This window comes from Colobus angolensis, unplaced genomic scaffold, assembly GCF_000951035.1.
Source record: "Colobus angolensis palliatus isolate OR3802 unplaced genomic scaffold, Cang.pa_1.0 Scaffold72, whole genome shotgun sequence".
Classification (NCBI taxonomy): domain Eukaryota; kingdom Metazoa; phylum Chordata; class Mammalia; order Primates; family Cercopithecidae; genus Colobus; species Colobus angolensis.
In genome coordinates, this window is record NW_012120932.1 from 5,261,264 (window position 1) to 5,281,374 (window position 20,111).

The 20,111-nt window shown below is 44.7% G+C and overlaps 1 protein-coding gene across 1 annotated transcript in view; it reads right to left on the bottom strand.

The window, feature by feature from the left end:
- The window catches only part of HABP4 (hyaluronan binding protein 4), a 39,584-nt gene that overhangs the window by 1,481 nt on the left and 17,992 nt on the right, over positions 1 to 20,111 (bottom strand). Inside the window, exons 7-9 of the mRNA XM_011927539.1 lie at positions 19,362 to 19,445; positions 4,878 to 5,049; positions 1,550 to 1,735 (exon numbers count right to left, since the gene is read on the bottom strand). Of these exons, the coding sequence (XP_011782929.1) occupies positions 1,550 to 1,735; positions 4,878 to 5,049; positions 19,362 to 19,445 (442 nt within the window). The remainder of the gene's footprint in view (positions 1 to 1,549; positions 1,736 to 4,877; positions 5,050 to 19,361; positions 19,446 to 20,111) is intronic.

Sequence of the window (20,111 nt, forward strand, 5' to 3'; positions counted from 1 at the left end):
AGGTCACTGCTAACCCAGGAAAGCACAGCTCCCCTCCCACACAGGCCTCCGGTCTCCTCGAAAAAGGAGCGGCCTCCCTTCCTATGTCCTGCAAGCCCTTACTGGGGGGCTCTGCATGGGCACGTCCTTCGTCGAGTAAACAGAACGGTCACTGCGTGCCGGGCACTGGAGGGAGGAGGAGCAGCACAGACAGTGCCTATCCTCGGGGAGCTCATGGCGCTGGAGAAACTGACCATCGAGTCAGGAGCTTCACCAACGTCCTGGGAGGGAGGGGCCACGGGAGGGCCGTCCAGTGCAATTTGATGGCAAAGTGGACACCGAGGTCAGGCAAGGTTTTGTGGGAAGAGAAGGTTCTCCCTGGGAGGAACCTCAATGGATAAGCAAAGGGAACAAGGACCTGGACTGGGAAACAGTGTGGCCTGATGGGGGCAGGGGTGGCCCTAAGGGCTCTTCTGAGGTGGGGGGTACACAGCTTGTGGGGGTGGGGACAGATGCCAGTGAAGAGGCGGGAGGCGCTGGATCTCAGCGGTTTCCCAGCACACGCCCTGGAGTGCTGCAGGGGCCAGAGCTCCTATCTCAGAACAGACCCTATTTCCAGCCTGCCCCCAAATATACCCCTACCCCCACCCCCCAAAAAAATTGTGTTTTTGCTCCTGCTTAAGCAAAACCAAATCACAGATACTGCTTTCCAGGGGCTGCTCCCTAGAGCGAGGGAGCTGGCAGCAAGAGGAGCACTGCCCAGACCAGCCGCAGAGAAGGGGTCTGTGCCACAGCGCCTCAGGGCTGACCTCCAATGAGTACGTGTCCACACCACACTAGGAAGCACCTACTACATGCCGGGCACTGCATGGCGCTGCATCAACGGGTAATGAGCAAAAGCAGCCGCTGACTAATAGCCACACCAGTGGGAGTAAGTCACACACGGAGATCAGGCTTCAATGACAAGAAACTCCTTTGCTCCGAGACCTTGACGGGTCTAGGAGATGTGATCAAAGAAGCCTGTGGGGAAGGGAGGTTGGCAGGATGGACGGAGGCCGCAGGCAGAGGCCAGGGGTAAGGAGCGTGCTGTGTCGAGCGCTAGAAGCAGGCAGCCTTGGCTGAGGACGGTGTGAGGCCGGTGAGCTGGGGAGGGGTTGAGGAAGGTCCCCTCACAAAGGGCTTGAGACCTTAGGAAGGATTCTGTTCACTCTGACAGCATCACTTGAGCCCAAGGTATACAATCAGGCCACAGTGAGCAAAATGTCAGGTACTCCAGTTCAATCCCAAGCCTGGGGATCTTGTCTAATGCAGATGAGAGTGAGTTTTTCTCGGATCCTGGGAGTGCCTTCACAGCAGACCCTGGAAGCCAGGGCTACAGAATGGTCTCTAGCCAAGATGTCCACGATGCTGCAACACCGTCCAAATGCCCCAACATCAGGCCCACGCTAGCTACAGGAAAAGTCACTGCAGAAACCGAGGACCCTCTGAAATAGACCATCCTGGGCCCGGGACACTGTCCTTATTTACTTCCTTCAGCAAACCATTCGGGATTTATAATACAGACACCTACCACCACTTCTGCTCTGGGTCCATAGTTCTCTGCCCTCCTGACCCTTCCCCGGCCTCCCCGTGTGCCTCCTCTGGCTCCACGCCCGGGACGAGGGAGGTTGCCAAAATTAATCTCCAGCTGGGATGTGATGTCATTGGCGGGTTTCCGGAAAACATGGGAATCGTCCTCATAGTCATCTTTTACCATCTGAAACACAGTTACAGCATCCAACATGCACAAGTCCATCCCCACACTCATCTGGCTTAGTGGCTGCAATGTGCTGCACAGGAGCTAAAACACCGTCAGGGGCTAGACCGAGCCACTCTCGGGATGCGTCTCTGGCCCTGGGCTGCAGAGCCGGACAAAGGAAGACAGCGCTGCTGTTCCAGTTCCAAGACAGTGAGTTCCGTATGTTTTGCAGTCCCACATTCTTGCAATTACAATCTTAATCCACACATCTTTGAACTTACGATTTCAAGTGGGACCAAATTTCTATCACCTGAGCAGGTTAAGATGTAAGATTCGGCATGACTAATAATAGCAAACAATATACATGTTTTATATCTAAGTGTATTTTGCTGAGATAAAAAAGTTTTCATTTTTGCTTATTTTCTGTCTTATCTGTTCACAAATGCTTTGATAAATAAGGAAATATCTCCTTCCCAGAATAGAATTTAACAGAGAAATTCCTTTCAGCATGAGTGCTGACTCTAAATACCACGTGCTAGAAATCACATGATTTATAATAAACAATTCTCACTCAAAATAGAGAGAAATTTTATAAAAACAACAGAGTATGGTTACCTGAGTGTTCTACCAACACTGCACAAAGTCAAGCTGCTTTTTAAGAACTGCTTTCATTAAAATTCTATATCTTGTGACAACTATATTAAATAAATTAGTTAAATCTGATCCAAATTTGATTTGGCTTCAACTCATAATAATGGTAACACACACACAAACCCACTTTAAGTAAAATAAAAACCTACAGAACAGAAAATACGTCAGTGATCTCAGATGAGAATCTCCAAAGTGCCACAACATTAAACATTACTACAACCAGGAAATGGAACCAAGTTTCCACAAGCACATCCACACCTTTAGGCCATACGCTCATGGCAGCCTTCACGCTTAACATTTGTGTCCCCTTTAAGGTCTCAGGTTAAAATAAAGCAGAGGCTTTAGGTAGTTGGATGCTTAGTGCTAAAAAGGTGAAGAAAAACAATCCAGGAGCACTGGCACTCTGTAAAAAGATAAACACACAAAAAATAGTAACAGGCAAAATAACCAACTCTTGCCTCGTTCGGCACTCAGCAGGGAAGCCCTGGTAAGGTCTCCCTGGGGCCCTGCTTTGAGCCGCCTCCCACTGCAGGAAGGGGCAGGAAGGGCCTGGGGAGAGTGGAGCAGGGAGCGGATACAGTCTGACGACATTCAAAGACCTGGGCTCCACTCGCAGCTCCAGCGGGTCCTGGCCAAAGTGCTTTAACTGCCCAGTGCCTCACACGGGGCTGTTAACTAGGTCTGAACTTTGCTAGGTATTCTAGTGCTTTTGTCTCTGCAGGTGTCCAGAACAAAGTCAACTGATGAACCCAAGATCAGGCTTGTGTTGCTTTAAGAACAATTCCTAGCTAAAAGCTTCAATCCTTTAAGATTAATGAGGACCAAGATGTGTGCTTCACTGAGACCAAGCTCGATGACTCAGCTAACCCACTTGCTTCAAATATTCTGGGAGACCTCTGGAGCCAGGGAGGACGAATCTGGTGTGGATTAAGAAACAGCAGCTTCTGTTTTTACCTAACGTGTCAGCTGCACATTTCAATCCTGGCAGCACATTTGTTTTCAAGAAAATTTTACTTACAATGCCTGGAACAAAGAAGAACAAAGGAAGTGGACAGGTAAAGAACCAACCCAGCCAGCTAATGGAATCAGAAAACGCCTCCCAGGGATTGCCAAGGAAATAAAGCTCTGGCCACCTATGTCTACAGAAAGCCATTTCTCGTGGAACAGCTCCAAACTTACTAGTGAGGCCTCCTACAGCTTGGACTGACCAAAACAAGAGGATGGGAGAGAATCCTGTATCTTTTTTTTTTTTTTGAGACAGAGTCTCGCTCTGTGGCCCAGGCTGGAGTGCAGTGGCGCGATCTCGGCTCACTGCAAGCTCCGCCTCCCGGGTTCACGCCATTCTCCTGCCTCAGCCTCCCGAGTAGCTGGGACTACAGGCGCCGCCACCACGCCCGGCTATTTTTTGTATTTTAAGTAGAGACAGGGTTTCACCATGTTGGCCAGGAGGGTCTCAAACTCCTAACCTCAGGTGATCCACCCGCCTTGGCCTCCCAAGAACCCTGTATCTTAAATGACCCCCTAATCAAAGTATTCACTCAGAAAATGAAACTAACCAAAGTGTCAATGACAACTCTACAACAGGATAACATTCCTGAGATTGCACATGAGAATCAATGACTAATACCCCACAGAGAGGAAGAACCCGCTCACTCCCACCTCGACGCAGCGACTGGGTCAAGCTGTCACGGAATGATACAGATTCAAATCCCACAATGAGAATGCTTCAGTGGACCTTGCCTTCAGTTCAGTAACTTAAGTAGGGGACTCCATGACCCCGTGGCGTCCCTGTCAACACAGGCTGCTGGATGCTGCTGGGTGTTTCCCCCACACCTCTCCCTGCAAAACGGAAGCTTCTGAGAAGAGCCGGATGGACGCCGTGAGCAATAAGGCCTCACAACACGGAGGAGCTCCCTGCAACCCCCGCAGCACACACCGCTGTGGCCTGACCAAGCAGCCAGGCAGTTCGGGGACTCACTTTCCGCCACCTCTGCAGTTAGGCAAGGGGCGCAAAGCTGCTGAACCAACATGGGAAAGACGTCAGAAGAGCATGGAACCTCAACCACAGTTTAAAACGTCATCAACCACTCAGAGTGAAATGCTCTCATCAAAAATCAGAGTTGAAAGTAAAGTAAACTAATCAGGGAAAACAGAGTGTAGTTATCCTTTGAATAACTTTGAACTGTACAAGACACAATCTGTAACTCTCACTTGAGAAAAATGAAATACAATGAACACACAGTATGTGTACAGTCCCAGCACAGCCCCGGGGGAGTAGAGGATACACTGTTCCTCTGACTGCTCTGTGCTGCTCTCAATACAGCAAGTTTCAATTTCTTTTCTTAATGAACAATAAAGTTACAGGAAAATTAGGCATAGACCATCTCTGATTAGAAACAAAAGCGCCAATTACTAATGTTCCATTTTCAAGACAGAAGTGGAAAGGTCCATTTCACTTCCAATAAGGTAAAAGTAAAGATTACCTCTACATACGAAATGTAATGCTTACATCATCTCTATATTTTGACTTGTGAATCACCACTGCTTTGGAAGGAACAGTGGATTCTGGTTTCCGGATGTTAAACTCAGGCTTTGGTCTGGTCTGTTCTTGAAGATTTTTCCACTCATCTAAAGTCATCTCTTGAACTTGGGTTTCTTCTTCTACCTCCAACTCAGGAATTCTATAAAGAGATGTATAATCATAAAGAATAATTTTTAATGGTATGAAAATGTCTACTTTATTAAAGAAAAAGTTATAACCATTTATTCTACATATTTTTGTGGTACTGCATTTCAAATGCAAGTAAGGTAAGAAAATCTTTGACTCACAAGCTTCCATATTTCATTTTCAACATTTTATGTTATCACTGCCAACAGAAAATACTTCCTGTGTTCAAAGCAATCTTTGAAAAATGGGAACATCACCATCCTGATGACATTAACGTTATACTTCACCACTCCATGACAGACAAAACGAGGTAATTACGGAAAACGAGCTGAAATAAAATACAGGAAACCATAAACAGAAGTTTTAAAGCAGTGGCTCATAAATGCATACTTTTGTAAATATCCTCTTTAATGAATTTTAAAAAGAAAACAAAAGACAGAAATATAGATCGAGAGAAAATAATTCAGAGTCCAGAAATAAAACCCTCACATTTATGGTCAATTGATTTTTTTTCCAACCGTGGTGCCAAAGACAATTCAATGGAGAATGAAAAGTATTTTCAACAAATGGTGCTGGGACAACTGGATATCCACACCAAGAAAGAAGGAAGTTAGGCCTACCTCACACCATAAATACAAGAGCTAAAATAGAAAACTCTTAGCAGAAAACCTAGGCAGAAACCTTCCTAACCTTGGATTGGGCAATGGTTTCTTCCACACGACACCAAAAGCACAAGCAACAAAAGTACATACGTCGAACATCAGCAGACACTTTTGTACAACAAAGGACACCATCAAGAAAGTAAAAAGACAGTCCACAAAATGGGAGAGAATATTTACAAATAATAGATCTCATAAGGGACTTGTATCTAGAATACATAAAGAATCCTTTATGAAGAGCCAGGCGTGGTGGGTCATGCCGACAGTCCTAGCTACTCAGGGGCTGAGGGAGGAGGACTGCTTGAGGCCAGGTGTTCCAGGCTGCAGTGAGTTATGATCACATGTGTGAATGGCCGCTGTGTTCCAGCCTAGGCAACACGGTGAGACACTGTCTCTTTAAAAAAAAAAAAAAAAAAAAAAGAATGCTTTATGAATTCTAGATACAAGTCGTCTTTAATTGAGACAAATGAACACCCTCCCCTCAAAAAGGCAAGGATCCGAATAAACATTTTTCCAGAGAAGATACACAAATAGGCAGTAAGATGTTGCCCATCATTAGCTATTAGAGAAAGACAAGTCAGAACCACAGAGCTGCACCATTCCACACCCAGTGGGATGGTTAGAATCCAAAAGACATTTGACAAGCGCTGGGGAGGACATGGAGAAACTGGAACCCACATACACTGCCAGTGGGAATGTGAAATGGTGTAGCCACTTTGGAAAGCAGTCTGGTGGTTCCTCAAAAATCTAAGCTGAGTGAGCCTCTGACCCAGAAATTTCACTCCTGGGTTTATACCCAAGAGAAATGAAAACATACATCCACATGCAAACTTAAACCCAAGTGTTCACTGCAGCGCTATTCATAATAGCCAAAAAGTGAACACAACCGAAATGTCTATTAACTAATGAGTGGATAAACCAAATATGGCAGACTTTTTGGAATATTATCTGGCAATAAAAAGAAACAAAGTATTAATACACATTACAACATGAACAAACCTCGAGAAAATGATGCAAGTAAAATAAACCAGGCAGAAAAGACTTCTGTGTAGGATTCCGTTTACATGAACTATGCAGAGGAGCCAGGTTCCCAGACAGGAAGCAGATGAGTGGTGGCCAGGGCTGCAGGGAGGGAGGACGGGGGTGAGGCTGAATGGGCACAAGCTTTCCTTTTGGGATGGCGACCGCGTTCTGGAGCCAGATCATGGTGACGGTTGCATAACACTCTGAATGTACTAAATGCCACTGAATTGTACACTTTAAAAGGATTAAACTGTAGATTTGAAAATCACCAAAAAATACACACAAAAAAAAAAAAAAAAGGAAATGAAGACTGGCACATGCTACAACATGGATGAGGCTGAAAGCCTGATGCTCACGTTAAAATAAGCACAACAGGGACATTGAACGACTCCACTTCGATGAGGCACCTAGAATAGGCACGTTCATGCGCACAAGTGAAATAGAGGCTGAAAGCTTGATGCTCACAGTTAAAATAAGCCAGGCACAAAAGGGACACTGAACGATTCCACTTCGATGAGGCACCTAGAATAGGCACGTTCATACGCACAAGTGAAATGGAGGTTACTACATGCCGAGGGGAAATGGGGAGTTAGTGCTGAATGGATCTAGAGTTTCTGTTCGTGATGAAAAAGTTCTAAAAGGCCGGGCGTGGTGGCTCACGCCTATAATCCCAGCACTTGGGAGGCCGGGGTGGGCAGATCACGAGGTCAGGAGTTCGAGACTAGCCTGGCCAATATGGTGAAACCCTGTCTCTACTAAAAAATACCAAAAAAAATTAGCCGGGTGTGGTGGCGGGTGGCCTGTAGTCTCAGCTACTCAGGAGGCTGAGGCAGGAGAATCGCTTGAACCTGGGAGGTGGGGGCTGCAGTGAGCCGAGATCGCACCATTGTTCTCCAGCCTGGGCGACAGAGCAAGACTCTGTCTCAAAAAAAAAAAAAAAAGTTCCAGAGATGGATGGTGGTGATGGTTACACACTCTGAATGTTACTGAGGCCACTAAACTGTATATTTTCCACTAAATTGTATATATTAAAATGGCAAAAATGGCAATTTTTATGTTATTTATTTTTACTTCAATTTAAAAAATTAATAATGTAACATACCCCAAACCATTCATCCATGCATTCATTCGTTTATTCATTTATTTGTCTGAGACAGGGTTTCACTCTGTTGGCCAGGCTGGAGTGCAGTGGCATGATGATGGCTCACCATACTTTCAGCCTCCTGAGTCCAAGGATCCTCCCACCTCAGCTTCCTGAGAGTAGATGGGACTACAGGCATAAGCCATCAGGCCCAGCTAATTTTTACAATTTTGTAGAGACAGGGTCTTGCCATGTAGTCCAGGCTGGTCTTGAATTCCTGGCCTCAAGTGATCCTCCTGCCTCTGCCTCCCAAAGTGTTGGGATTACAGGTCTGAACAACCGCACCTGGCCTATATATTTAGAGATTTGAGTGCTATAGTACGAGAATTATATCTTGAAGATGTTTAAAGGAAAAAAACAGGCCAGGCGCGGTGGCTCACGCCTGTAATCCCAACACTTTGGGAGGCCAAGGCGGGTGGATCACAAGGTCAGGTGTTCGAGACCAGCCTAACATGTAGAAACCCCATCTCTACTAAAAATACAAAAGTTAGCTGGGTGTGGTGGTGCATGCCTGTAGTCCCAGCTACTCAGGAGGCTGAGGCAGGAGAATCACTTGAACCCGGGAGGCGGAGGTTGCAGTGAGCCGAGATGGTGCCACTGTACTCCAGCCTGGGTGACACAACGAGACTCTGTCTCCAAAAACAAACAAACAAACAGTAGTTGGAGAGTGGGGAGAGAATCAAATCTGTATCTTCACTGAAGAGCTGATGTAATTTAAGGTTCTATTATAGAAATACACCAATGTTATGAAAAATATAAGCAAAATCGGTAGAGAAACCTAACCACAGTGCATCCAAAATAGACAAATTTGCAGTGACTTTACAATACCAAGCCGATGGTAGAAAAAACATCAAAGAAAAGGTAACATGAAGGAATATGAAGGAACTTTCTGGCATGATTGATAATGTTCTGTATATTGACAGGAGTTTGGATTCCACAAGTACATGCATTTATCAAAACAGTGAATTACACTTAAGATTTATACATTTCACAGTATATATACATTTTATATCAGAAGAAGAAACTGTAAACAAATATTAAGTTCTACTTAGTGATATGTATGTTGAACTATTTAGGGGGAAGTATATAGATGTCTACAATTTATTATGAAATGTGTCAAAAAAACATGGTGGATTAATGATGAATACTTACATAAAATGAATATATAAGATATAAATGGTAGCATTTAGGTAGTGGTAAGTATAGATGTTTGCTATAAAATTCTTTAAACTTTGCTGTGTTTGGAAATTTTCAGAATAAAATGCTGGAAAAATACCAATATCAAAACAGAGATCTCAAATATATATTGGCAAAAATATTGAAAGATACTAAGACACCGGAACAGCAAATCAATGGAGCCACCCAAACCGATCCAGAAGAACCTAGTGAAAAACTATAGTATAGCAGCTGAGAAAGGAATGAGGACTGCCTCCATACACGGCCATGGAGGACCTTCCAGAGTGAATGAGAAAAGCAAGGAGGGGTGTGCCGTACCTTGGAGACCACACAAATACATATGCATAGCACAGACAGGGATAGAGAGGAGCTTTTTGTTGTTTGTTGAGACAGGGTCTCACTCTGTCACCCAGGCTGGAGTGCGGTGGCGTGATCTCTGCTCACTGCAACCTCTACCTCCTGGGCTCAAGGGATCCTCTCACTTCAGCCCTCAGAGTAGCTGGGACTACTACAGGCACGCGCCACCATACCCGGCTAATTTTTGTATTTTTTGTAGAGATGGGGTGGGGGAGGGTCTCACTGGTTGCCTAGGCTGGTCTCAAACTAAGCTCAAGCAATTCACCCACCTTGGCCTCCCACAGTGCTGGGATTATAGGCATGAGCCACCACACTGGGCCATTTGTTTTTTAATTGGAATGTAAGCCGGGAAAAAAACAGGGATAAAAGCTATTTGAAAATACCACGTTTTGGTTGGGCATGGTGGCTCATGTCTGTAATCCCAGCACTTTGGGAGGCCGAGGCCAGTTGATCACTTGAGGTCAGGAATTCGACACAGGCCTGGCTAACATGGTAAAATCCCATCTCTCCTAAAAATGCAAAAATTAGCTGGGCATGGTGGCAGACACCTGTAATCCCAGCTACTCAGGAAGCTGAGGCAGGAGAATCACTTGAACCCGGGAGGCAGAGGTTGCAGTGAACTGAGACTGCACCATTGCACTCCAGCCTGAGCAAGAGTGAAACGCCATTTCAAAAAGAAAAAAAAAAATCATGTTTTTCAGACTGAACTTTGGAAACATGTAAATATTTTACATAATTATAAAACAGATTTAAATTAAAATTCAATCTCTAAAATTTGAAAGTAAAATGAATCAAAGTAACCTAAATGTTTATGAAACTGGTGATATAACCATCAAGAGAAACTATTTCAAATGATTTTGAAATACAAATTTGGTTACTCATCTCCCTCCTCGACATAGCTTTTCAGTAACTGTGTTACTGAAGGAAGTGTTGGTAATGCTGTGACTGTTTTATGTGCAACGAATGATTAAAAGCACAATGTTACTCAGAACTAGAATTTTCAGTATGTAAGAAAAGGAGAAACAAGTAGTCTAGGTAAAAATCCTGTATTGCAGGCTGGGCGTGGTGGCTCACGCTTGTAATCCCAGCACTTTGGAAGGCCGAGGTGGGCGGATCACGGGGTCAGGAGATTGAGACCATCCTGGCTAACACGGTGAAACCCCATCTCGGCCGGGCGCGGTGGCTCAAGCCTGTAATCCCAGCACTTTGGGAGGCTGAGACGGGCGGATCACCAGAGGTTGGGAGTTCAAGACCAGCCTGGTCAACATGGAGACACCCCATCTCTATTAAAAATACAAAGATTAGCTGGGCGTGGTGGCGTGCACCTGTAGTCCCAGCTACTCGGGAGGCTGAGGCAGGAGAATGGTGTGAACCTGGGAGGCGGAGCTTGCAGCGAGCCAAGATCGCGCCACAGCACTCTAGCCTGGACCACAGAGCGAGACTCCACCTCAAAAAAAAAAAAAAAAATCCCGTATTGCAACTTTGAATTGGAAATATTGAATGAACTCATATTTTCTCTTCTAATGGGTGTGTGTCTATTTCCCAGCTCTGTCCACCCAAATGCCCTCGAAACAATCAAGTACCTGGGGGCAGTGGTTCTTTATCAAAGCAGGTTTACTAAAGAAGAAATACAGATGGGAAATACCACGCAAAAAATGTTCAACACTGTTAGTCATTAGGGAAATGCAAATTAAAACCACAATGAGGCTAGACACGGTGGCCCACATCTGTAATTTCAGCACCCAGGGGGCTGAGGTGGCACCTGAGGCCCGGAGTTGGAGACTAGTCTGGGTACCAAAGCGAGACCCCGTCTCTACAAAAAAGTAAAAAATTAGCTGGGCATGGTGGCGCTTGCCACTCAGGAGGCTGAGGTGGGAGGATCATTTGAGCGCAGGAATTCGAGGTTACAGTGAGCTGTGATCACACCACTGTACTCTAGCCTGGGTGACAGAGCAAGACCTTGTCTCTAAAAAAAAAGAAAAAAAAAATAATGACCAAAAAAACCCATAATGAGCTATATACCTATTAAAATGACTGGAAGTTGTAAAAACTGACCATACCACGTACTGGCAAGGATGTAGGAGAAGTAAACTCTCACTTACTGCTGGTGAGAAAGTAACAACAGTACAACCCTTTTGGAAAAGAGTTCAGCAGCTTCTTACAAAGTGAAATATACGCATACCATTTGGTCCAACCATTCCACTCCTAGGTATTTACCCAGGAGAAATGGAAGTGTATATTCATATAAACACTTGTATATTAAAATGTTCAGGCCGGGCACGGTGGCTCACACCTGTCATCCCACCACTTTGGGAGGCCGAGGAGGGCGAATCACAAGGTCAGGAGTTCGAGACCAGCCTGGCCAACATGGTGAAACTCCATCTCTACTAAAAATACAAAAAATTAGCTGGGTGTAGTGGTGGGTGCCTGTAATCCCAGCTACTCGGGAGGCTGAGGCAGGAGAATCACTTGAACCTGGGAGGCAGAGCTTGCAGTGAGCCAAGATCGCACCACTGCACTCCAGCCAGGGTGACAGATTGAGACTCTGTCTCAAAGAAAAAAAAAAAAGTTCATAGCAGCTTTATAGCAAAAACTGGAGACCACCCAATGATCACCACCAGGTAAACAGATAAATGGTGGTCTACCTGTATAACAGACTACTACTCCGCAATGAAAAGGAATGAACTGATACAAATCACACAGTAAGTATGCTCGGAGAAAGAATACAGACCAAAAAAGAATACGAGCTGCATGATTCCATTTATATAAAATTACAGCAACTGCAAAGTAATCTGTAGTGACAGAAAGTAGATCACTGGTTGCCGGGGGGAAATGGGGCAAGAGAGAGGGCCTACAAAAGAACGCTAGGAAATGTTGTGGGGCGATGGCTGTGCTCATGATTTTGCTCATAGTGATACTTTCACAAGTGTACACATATATCAAAGCTTGTTAAACTGTACATGCTAAATATGTGCCATTTATTGGACGTGAACTATATCTCAAAGCTGTTTTAAAAACAGACAAGAGACTAACCAATTGACATGTATATTTCAATATTGTTTCAAATGAATTATCTTTCTAAAAAAAGTTTTGAGACAATCAGGGAAACTGAAGAAATGTCTTGGTATTAATGATATCAAGGATATTAAAAAAATTTTAATGGAGTAATAGTATTCCAGTTATGTTATTAAAAAAGAGTAGTAGGTATAACACTGTGAAACATTTATGAGTGGCATATGATACCCTGGGGGAGGCAGAAGTTGGCAGAAATATGCATGAAACAGGGATGGCCATGATTTGGTAACAGTTTAAGCTGAACAACTTACTTACAAGTTCTTTATACTACTAAATTTGTATAATTTTCCATAATATAAATTTTTAATACAGAGCTAAAAATAAATATTAAGGAATCATAATCTTCTTTAACCTACTTTGACATAATTTTAAAAATCAACAGAACTGAATGCTATAAATTTGGTAATTCTTTCATACTTAAGATGACCTAATAAAACTTCATGAATTCCAGAAAATTCAATTCTAGAAAGAATAGATTTTACATTAAGGCCAAAGTAGTACTTGTTATTAACACACTTTGCTTATTTTAAAGGACATCATATCTAAACAAAGAACTAGATCAAAAAAGTACAAGTTATATATTAAATGCAAGCTTGAAGCTGTGTGTAGACACATAAAGCATCTAGTGAAATTCAGATTAGTTACAAGTGACAGCCTCCTTCAGCAGTATCAGCCTGAAGCTGTTGACTGGAATGCACCTCGTTCAAGAACACAGGCATGGATGCCCCATATCCCCCCCTTGCTTATCAGCTGCAGTTTCAACAAGCCACATCGAAAGCAGCATAATATCACCAAGGACAGGCTCCTTAACCCGATTCCCTACCCACTAAAGGTTATGAGCAAACACACATGGTGACAATCCTGTGACACATACCCCATTTCCCATTTGATTGGTTCTGAGTACAGTTTTACTGGCAGTTTCCGCAGTGACTCAATATTCAACAGGAAGAGATGCATCCTTCGATTCCAGGAAGGGCTCATGCAGGTATATTTCTAACAACCAAGAGCCTCATAACTGCTATTGTTTTAACACCCCCATGTTTGAGTAATTCAAAGACCTTCACAGTCCTTGGTTTATTATACAAAACTTTTGGGAGGGAATTTTCTATGAAAGTGACTTATGGATATAAGGTAGTCAAATCTATGGTAATGTGACTAATGCTAGATACACATTGGACAGTTATATGTTTGTGTCTCAACATGTGAAATTACAGAAATCACACTGCTTTAACCACCGTTCCCTTTATCTAGAAACAAATGAGACTAGTTGACACTGTACGCTCACCATGTGCCGATGCTATTCACAATGCTTTATATGAATTATTTCATGACATCAATAGTTAGATATAATTAATATCCGATTTTACAGATAAGAATACCGAGGCTGAGAGAGGCCACATGATAGGCACACACACACGCACACATACACACACACACATACACACACACATACACACACATACACACACATACACACACACACACACACATACACACACAAAACAAGCAAACAAACAGAAGAGGCAAGTTCCAATCCTGTCATTGCGTTTCCAAAGCCTACACTCAACCTCTGTGCTCCACCGAGATGCAGGGAATAAGGGGGCGGAGAAATATACCTAGATGGAAAACAGTCATGATAGGCACAGAGGAAAGATACAAAACATCGATTCAGATGTCCACATTTCCATCCATGCAATACCTTTTCACCTGAATATATGAAAGCGTGCAGTGAATCAAAGAAAGCAGGTTCCAGAAATAAAGCTTTACTAATTGGATATTTAACTGGGACAAGTAATTTAACCTAAAAAGTAAGAAAATCTTCATTGTTTCAGCAAATACACTAGGAAATCAATTACAATAAAAAATAATTTGTTGGGGGGAGGGGGGAGGGATTGCATTGGGGAGTTATACCTGATATAAATGATGAATTGATGGGTGCTGACGAGTTGATGGGTGCAGCACACCAACATTGCACAAGTATACATATGTAACAAACCTGCACGTTATGCACATGTACCCTAGAACTTAAAGTATAATAAAAAATAAAAAAATAAAAAATAATAATAATAATTTGTTGCAGATAGTTTGTATTACTGCTTCCTCACAGTTTCTTTTAACAAAGTATTTTTCAGGAAGGATGGGAGTTGATGTTCCATATTCCTGAGTCGGGAAATGCTCAGAGATCCCGGCAGCTCTTACCTTCCCCTCTCCCGAGTTACCAGCAGGTGTTCTGAACAGCACTTTTTGCTGTTCCTACCACTCGCTAGAGGAGCATGAATGTCTGTGCATCTGCCCGGTTCACATTCTGGCTCTGCACGTGAGCCAGCTGACAGGTATTCAGCCTCTGTCCCAGTGTCAGAATAACAGGAGCTCCTCCTTCATGGAGTGGCAAAGAACTGAATGCATTAAGACATGGAAGCATTTATAGCAGTTCTTGGCAAACAGCAAATGCTCTAAAAATGTTAGAATTACTCTTTTTCTTTTTTTCGTTTTCTTTTTTTGAGACGGAGTCTCACTCTATAGCCCAGGCTGGAGTGCAGTGGCATCATCTTGGCTCACTGCAAGCTCCACCTTCTGAGTTCACGCCATTCTCCTGCCTCAGCCTCCCGAGTAGCTGGGACTACAGGTGCCCACCACCACGCCCAGCTAATTTTTTCTATTTTTAGTAGAGACGAGGTTTCACCATGTTAGCCAGGATGGCCTCAATCTCCTGACCTCATGATCCGCCCATCTCGGCCTCCCAAAGTGCTGGGATTACAGGTGTGAGCCACCGCGCCTGGTCAATGTTAGAGTTATTCTTAAAATACAAGGAGTCATCACAGTTATCGTCGGACACTAGAACACCATGCGACAAGGAACAGTTAGTACTTCTGTAATGAAAGGAAGAAGACGGAAGGATGGAAGGGCACTGCACATATAATTATCAGTAACATACGTCCTATTTGAGGAAAATGGAAGTACACTTTAGGTTGTGTGTTTGAACATAAGTGAGAGTACATTAGATTCATCTGCCAAGACATTCTAGAACTGAGAGGTACACTGAACGTACATTCAGGCTAAATGCCAGAAGCCAGAGTGCAAAATCAACACTCAAACAGGCCTGAGACCAGAGAGCATCGCTATCACTCAATGTGTTTCTCGGATACCAGCCCAACTTTTAGAGTCTCAAAAAATTATAACTGTATTATTAGAAATGTTAGTAATAATGTTAAAATTTGACAAGGCAATGAAGAAAAAAGAATGTCTCAGCACGGTCACCGAACACCTGCATTGCACTTGCAATCCCAAATAGAGGCTCACTTTCCCCGCAGCAGTTAGCAGAAAAGAGAGACAAAGATTTTCCAGCTAGCTCTCCTGGGATACTGCAGACAGAAAGTCAACAAGCTTTATTTTCTTTCAGAGTGACTAAATATTTTTGTCTAATATTATGAATGCTAGAGTATCTCAATCAATTCTATAGATTAGAACAATACTATAATTTACTCTCTATTATTCTGTCTTATATTACCTGAATTTGTATAAATGTTTATTGGCTCAAAAAGGATATAATGTTCTCCTGAAGGTATCCAGTTAACTTTCTCAACATTCATATAAACTGTTAATTGAGTTCCTTAGTTAGCTCACTGTCTAAATATTCATATTAACTGGTAATCCTATTTCTTTAATGAAACACATTTCTTGTTTTGAATAATACATTGAAATTGTTGTGAATCGTAAATTAACAGCTTTCACAATCATCAATCACTGTGGCCTTTCGCTCTTGCAATAAGTAACAATAATAATAGCAGATGATATTAATAAAGCACTAGCTACAAGCCAGGCATCACTCTAGGACACGGAGACACACACACACACATACACACACACACACGTGCACACACATACACACACATACATACACATACACGCACACACACGCATACACACACACATACACACACACACACATACACACACACATACACACACACAATCTTTACAAGAATCCTATAATGTAGGGACGTTATTATTCCCATTTTACAGATGAAGAAAACTGAGCCACTGAAAAAGAGAAATAACTTGCCCAACTAGTAAGTGGCAGAGCTGGGATTTCAACTCATCACACCGGTTCAACGTCTGTGCTCTTAACCACTAGACACCCTGCCTTTTGGCAGCCGAAGGATGAGTCAGAGATAGACAGGTAAAGAGTAAAGGGGGTTTGGGAAAACAAAGAAACAACACTTGTGAAAGCTGTATGGCAAGTGTGAGGGCTGGGGCAGGATAAAAATATGTTTGAGAACATGAAATAAAGGCCTCATGGTGAACCCAGAGACGGCACAGGAATATCTGAACTTGAGGGTTTTGCAGGGGCCAGACCACACAGGACTCTGCAGGTCAGGAGAGGGGACAGAAAAAGGACAGGAAGACATCAGGGCGTCTCTCGCAAGGGGTGGGGGCATGACAATCCAAACGCAGTGTGAACACCACTTTGGCGTAGAAGGTGAGGATACAGGGAGCCCTGTGAGGGGCTCCAGCGGTGGTCCAGATAACAATGGCTCAGACAATGCTGGTGAGTGGTGATGCTCAGTTTCTAGGGGTACAATTGCCAGAGCAGAGGGAAGGACTGGGTTTTGGAAAGAGGAGGGTCAAGAAGACAGAAGTTCCAAGGATGACTCGTAGGTTTGTGGTTTGTACAGCTGGATGGAAACACCGAGGACCAGAGGTGCAGGGGGGAGTCAGCCCAGTCTTGGTCCGGCTGGGCACAGCAGCATCTGGAATGTCCCAGGGGAAGCGTCCAGCAGGCAGATGGACCCACAGGCCTGGTGCCCACGTTGAAGGTTGGAGCCAGAGACACATCCCAGAGTTAGCATGTAAATGACAATTTAAGTCACAGAAGTGCCTAAGATCCTATAAAGAAACTCTACAGAAAGAGAAGGCCTAAGGCAGGGCCCTGAAGGACTTAACGTTTTAAAAGACCAGAAAGACAAGGATGAGCCTGCAAAGGAGATGCTGAGAAGTAGAAGGAAAACCAGAAGAGCAGAGTGATCACAGAAACCAACAGGAGGGCACGTTTACGAAGAAATCAATAAAGTCAAATGCTTCTGAGAGGTCAAGAAAGACGCAGACTGCAGCATCCATTAGATCCGGAGACATGGTGACTGTTTCAGAAGGGCAACGAGGACGGAAGCCAGGCCTGGCTAAAGTGAGGAAAAAGCGGAGGGGAGGAAGTGAAGAAGGCCACACACAACTCTGAAAGGGGCGGCTGACGGAGAACGTGGGGTCCAGAGGACACTTACACAGGAGAGACTGAGCATGTTTAAATGCTGACTGGAAGACTAGGGCTGGGAGGAAGGAGATGAAGATACCAAAAAAGGAAGGAGCTGACTGACAGTGTGAAGTTTTCATGAAGTCAGTAGGAGAGAGGATCCGAAGCGTGCAGAGGTCAGAGGGGGGATGGCACCCCGATGGTTCCCATGAGGGAAGGAGCCCAGGAGGTGTGCAGGTGGAGCAGTCTTGTATCTTTGGGAGTGGGAGGATGTGGAAGTTCCCACCTGATGGCTCCTAATCACTCTGTGAGATAGAAGGAAATGCTGCATCCAAAAAATGGAAGAGGACGATGGGGGAAGGGTACAGTGGGAGGCAGTGCCAGGGTTTTGAGGAGAAATTACAACAGTCATTAGAGAAGGTGGGAGAAAAAGAGTGAACCCAAGAACCGAGGATCGCCAAGGCCTGGTTCCAGAATATCGGTGACCGGGAATTTACGGGGTTCTAACCGGGCCACGATGTGACTTGTATTGCTTAGCTTGTGGAACAGGCAGAGAGAAGGCAGATAGTGGAGTCACCCAGGAGGGTTTTTGCTAGCAACTTACAGCAGAAAGTCCAAAGGGCCAGAGAGTTGAAGGCGCATGGGTATTTAAGAACCTGGAGGCCAGGCGCAGTGGCTCATGCCTGTAATCCCAGCACTTTGGGAGGCTGAGACGGGCGGATCACCAGAGGTTGGGAGTTCAAGACCAGCCTGGTCAACATGGAGACACCCCATCTCTATTAAAAATACAAAGTGAGCCGGGCGTGGTGGCGCACACCTGTAATCCCAGCTACTCAGGAGGTTGAGGAGAAGAACTGCTTGAACCCAGGAGGCGGAGGTTGCAGTGAGCCAAGATCACGCCAGTCTGGCAACAAGAGCAAAACTCAGTATCAAAAAAAAAAAAAAAAAAGGCAGAAAAACAGAACTTGGAGGGTGCTGGAGACGGAGCCAGGATCTAAGCTACACAATGAAGAGAGAGGGAGGGTGGACTGGGAGAGCGCAGAGGGGACGAGGCACTAGAGGTCCATATGCGAGTCAGGCTACTCCAAGTCAAGGAGTTTAACAAGCTGCTGGAAAACAGCTTGTAGGCAGAGGACAGAATGCCTAACTTTCACCAATTATCACTGATACTCATTAGGTTATTTGAACTAATTATTAATTAGTTTGGTCACCAGTCATTAATACATTAAGGTCAGCCCTCTGTGATAGGATAAGGGGTTGAGATTCCTAGTCTGTGAAGAGCTCTTAGAAATATCAAGAAAGGCCAGGTGTGGTGGCTCACCTGTAATCCCAGCACTTTGAGAGGCTGAAGAGGGCGGATCACCTGAGGTCAGGAGTTCGAGACCAGCCTGGCCAACATGGGGAAACCCCATCTCTACTAAAAACGCAAACATTAGCTGGGTATGGTGGCACACGCCTATAGTGCCAGCTACTCAGGAGGCTGAGACAGGAGAATCGCTTGAACCCAGGAAGTGGAGGTTGCAGTGAGCCAAGATCGTGCCACTGCACTCCAGCCTGGGCGACAGAGCGAGACTCCGTCTCAAAAAAAAGGAAGGAAATCATTAAGAAGAGAACCAACACCACAATAGGGAATGAATGAAACGCCCTACTTGGCTGGAGACTCCTCTTCCGGGGCGCCCTGGGCCTCCTCCACCACTGTGGGTTCCTCCATCAGTGCAGTCGGCTCCACGTCACTGAAAAACAGAAAGACCCTCTCTAGTCACACAAATACTTTCACACCAATGCCTTTGCTTGTTTAAGATGGAGAAAACATGGCCGGGCACGGTGGCTCAAGCTTGTAATCCCAGCACTTTGGGAGGCTGAGACGGGCGGATCACGAGGTCAGGAGATCGAGACCATCCTGGCTAACACAGTGAAACCCCGTCTCTACTAAAAATACAAAAACTAGCCGGGCGAGGTGGCGGGCGCCTGTAGTCCCAGCTACTCGGGAGGCTGAGGCAGGAGAATGGCGTAAACCCAGGAGGCAGAGCTTGCAGTGAGCTGAGATCCGGCCACTGCACTCCAGCCTGGGCGACAGAGCGAGACTCTGCCTCAAAAAAAAAAAAAAAAAAGATGGAGAAAACATTGTTTTCTGTTTTGTTTTGGCTTTTTTGGTTGGTTGGTTGTTTTTTTGAGACTGAGTCTCATTCTGTCACCCAGGCTGGAGTGCAGTGGTGCAATCTCAGCTCACTGCAACCTCCCTCCCAGGTTCAAGAGATTCTCCTCCCTCAGCCTCCTGAGTAGCTGGGATTACAGGTGTCCACCACCATGCCCAGCTAATTTTTTTGTGTGTTTTTGGTAGAGACAGGGTTTCGTCATGTTGGCCAGGCTGGTTTCGAACTTCTTTTTTTTTTTTTTTT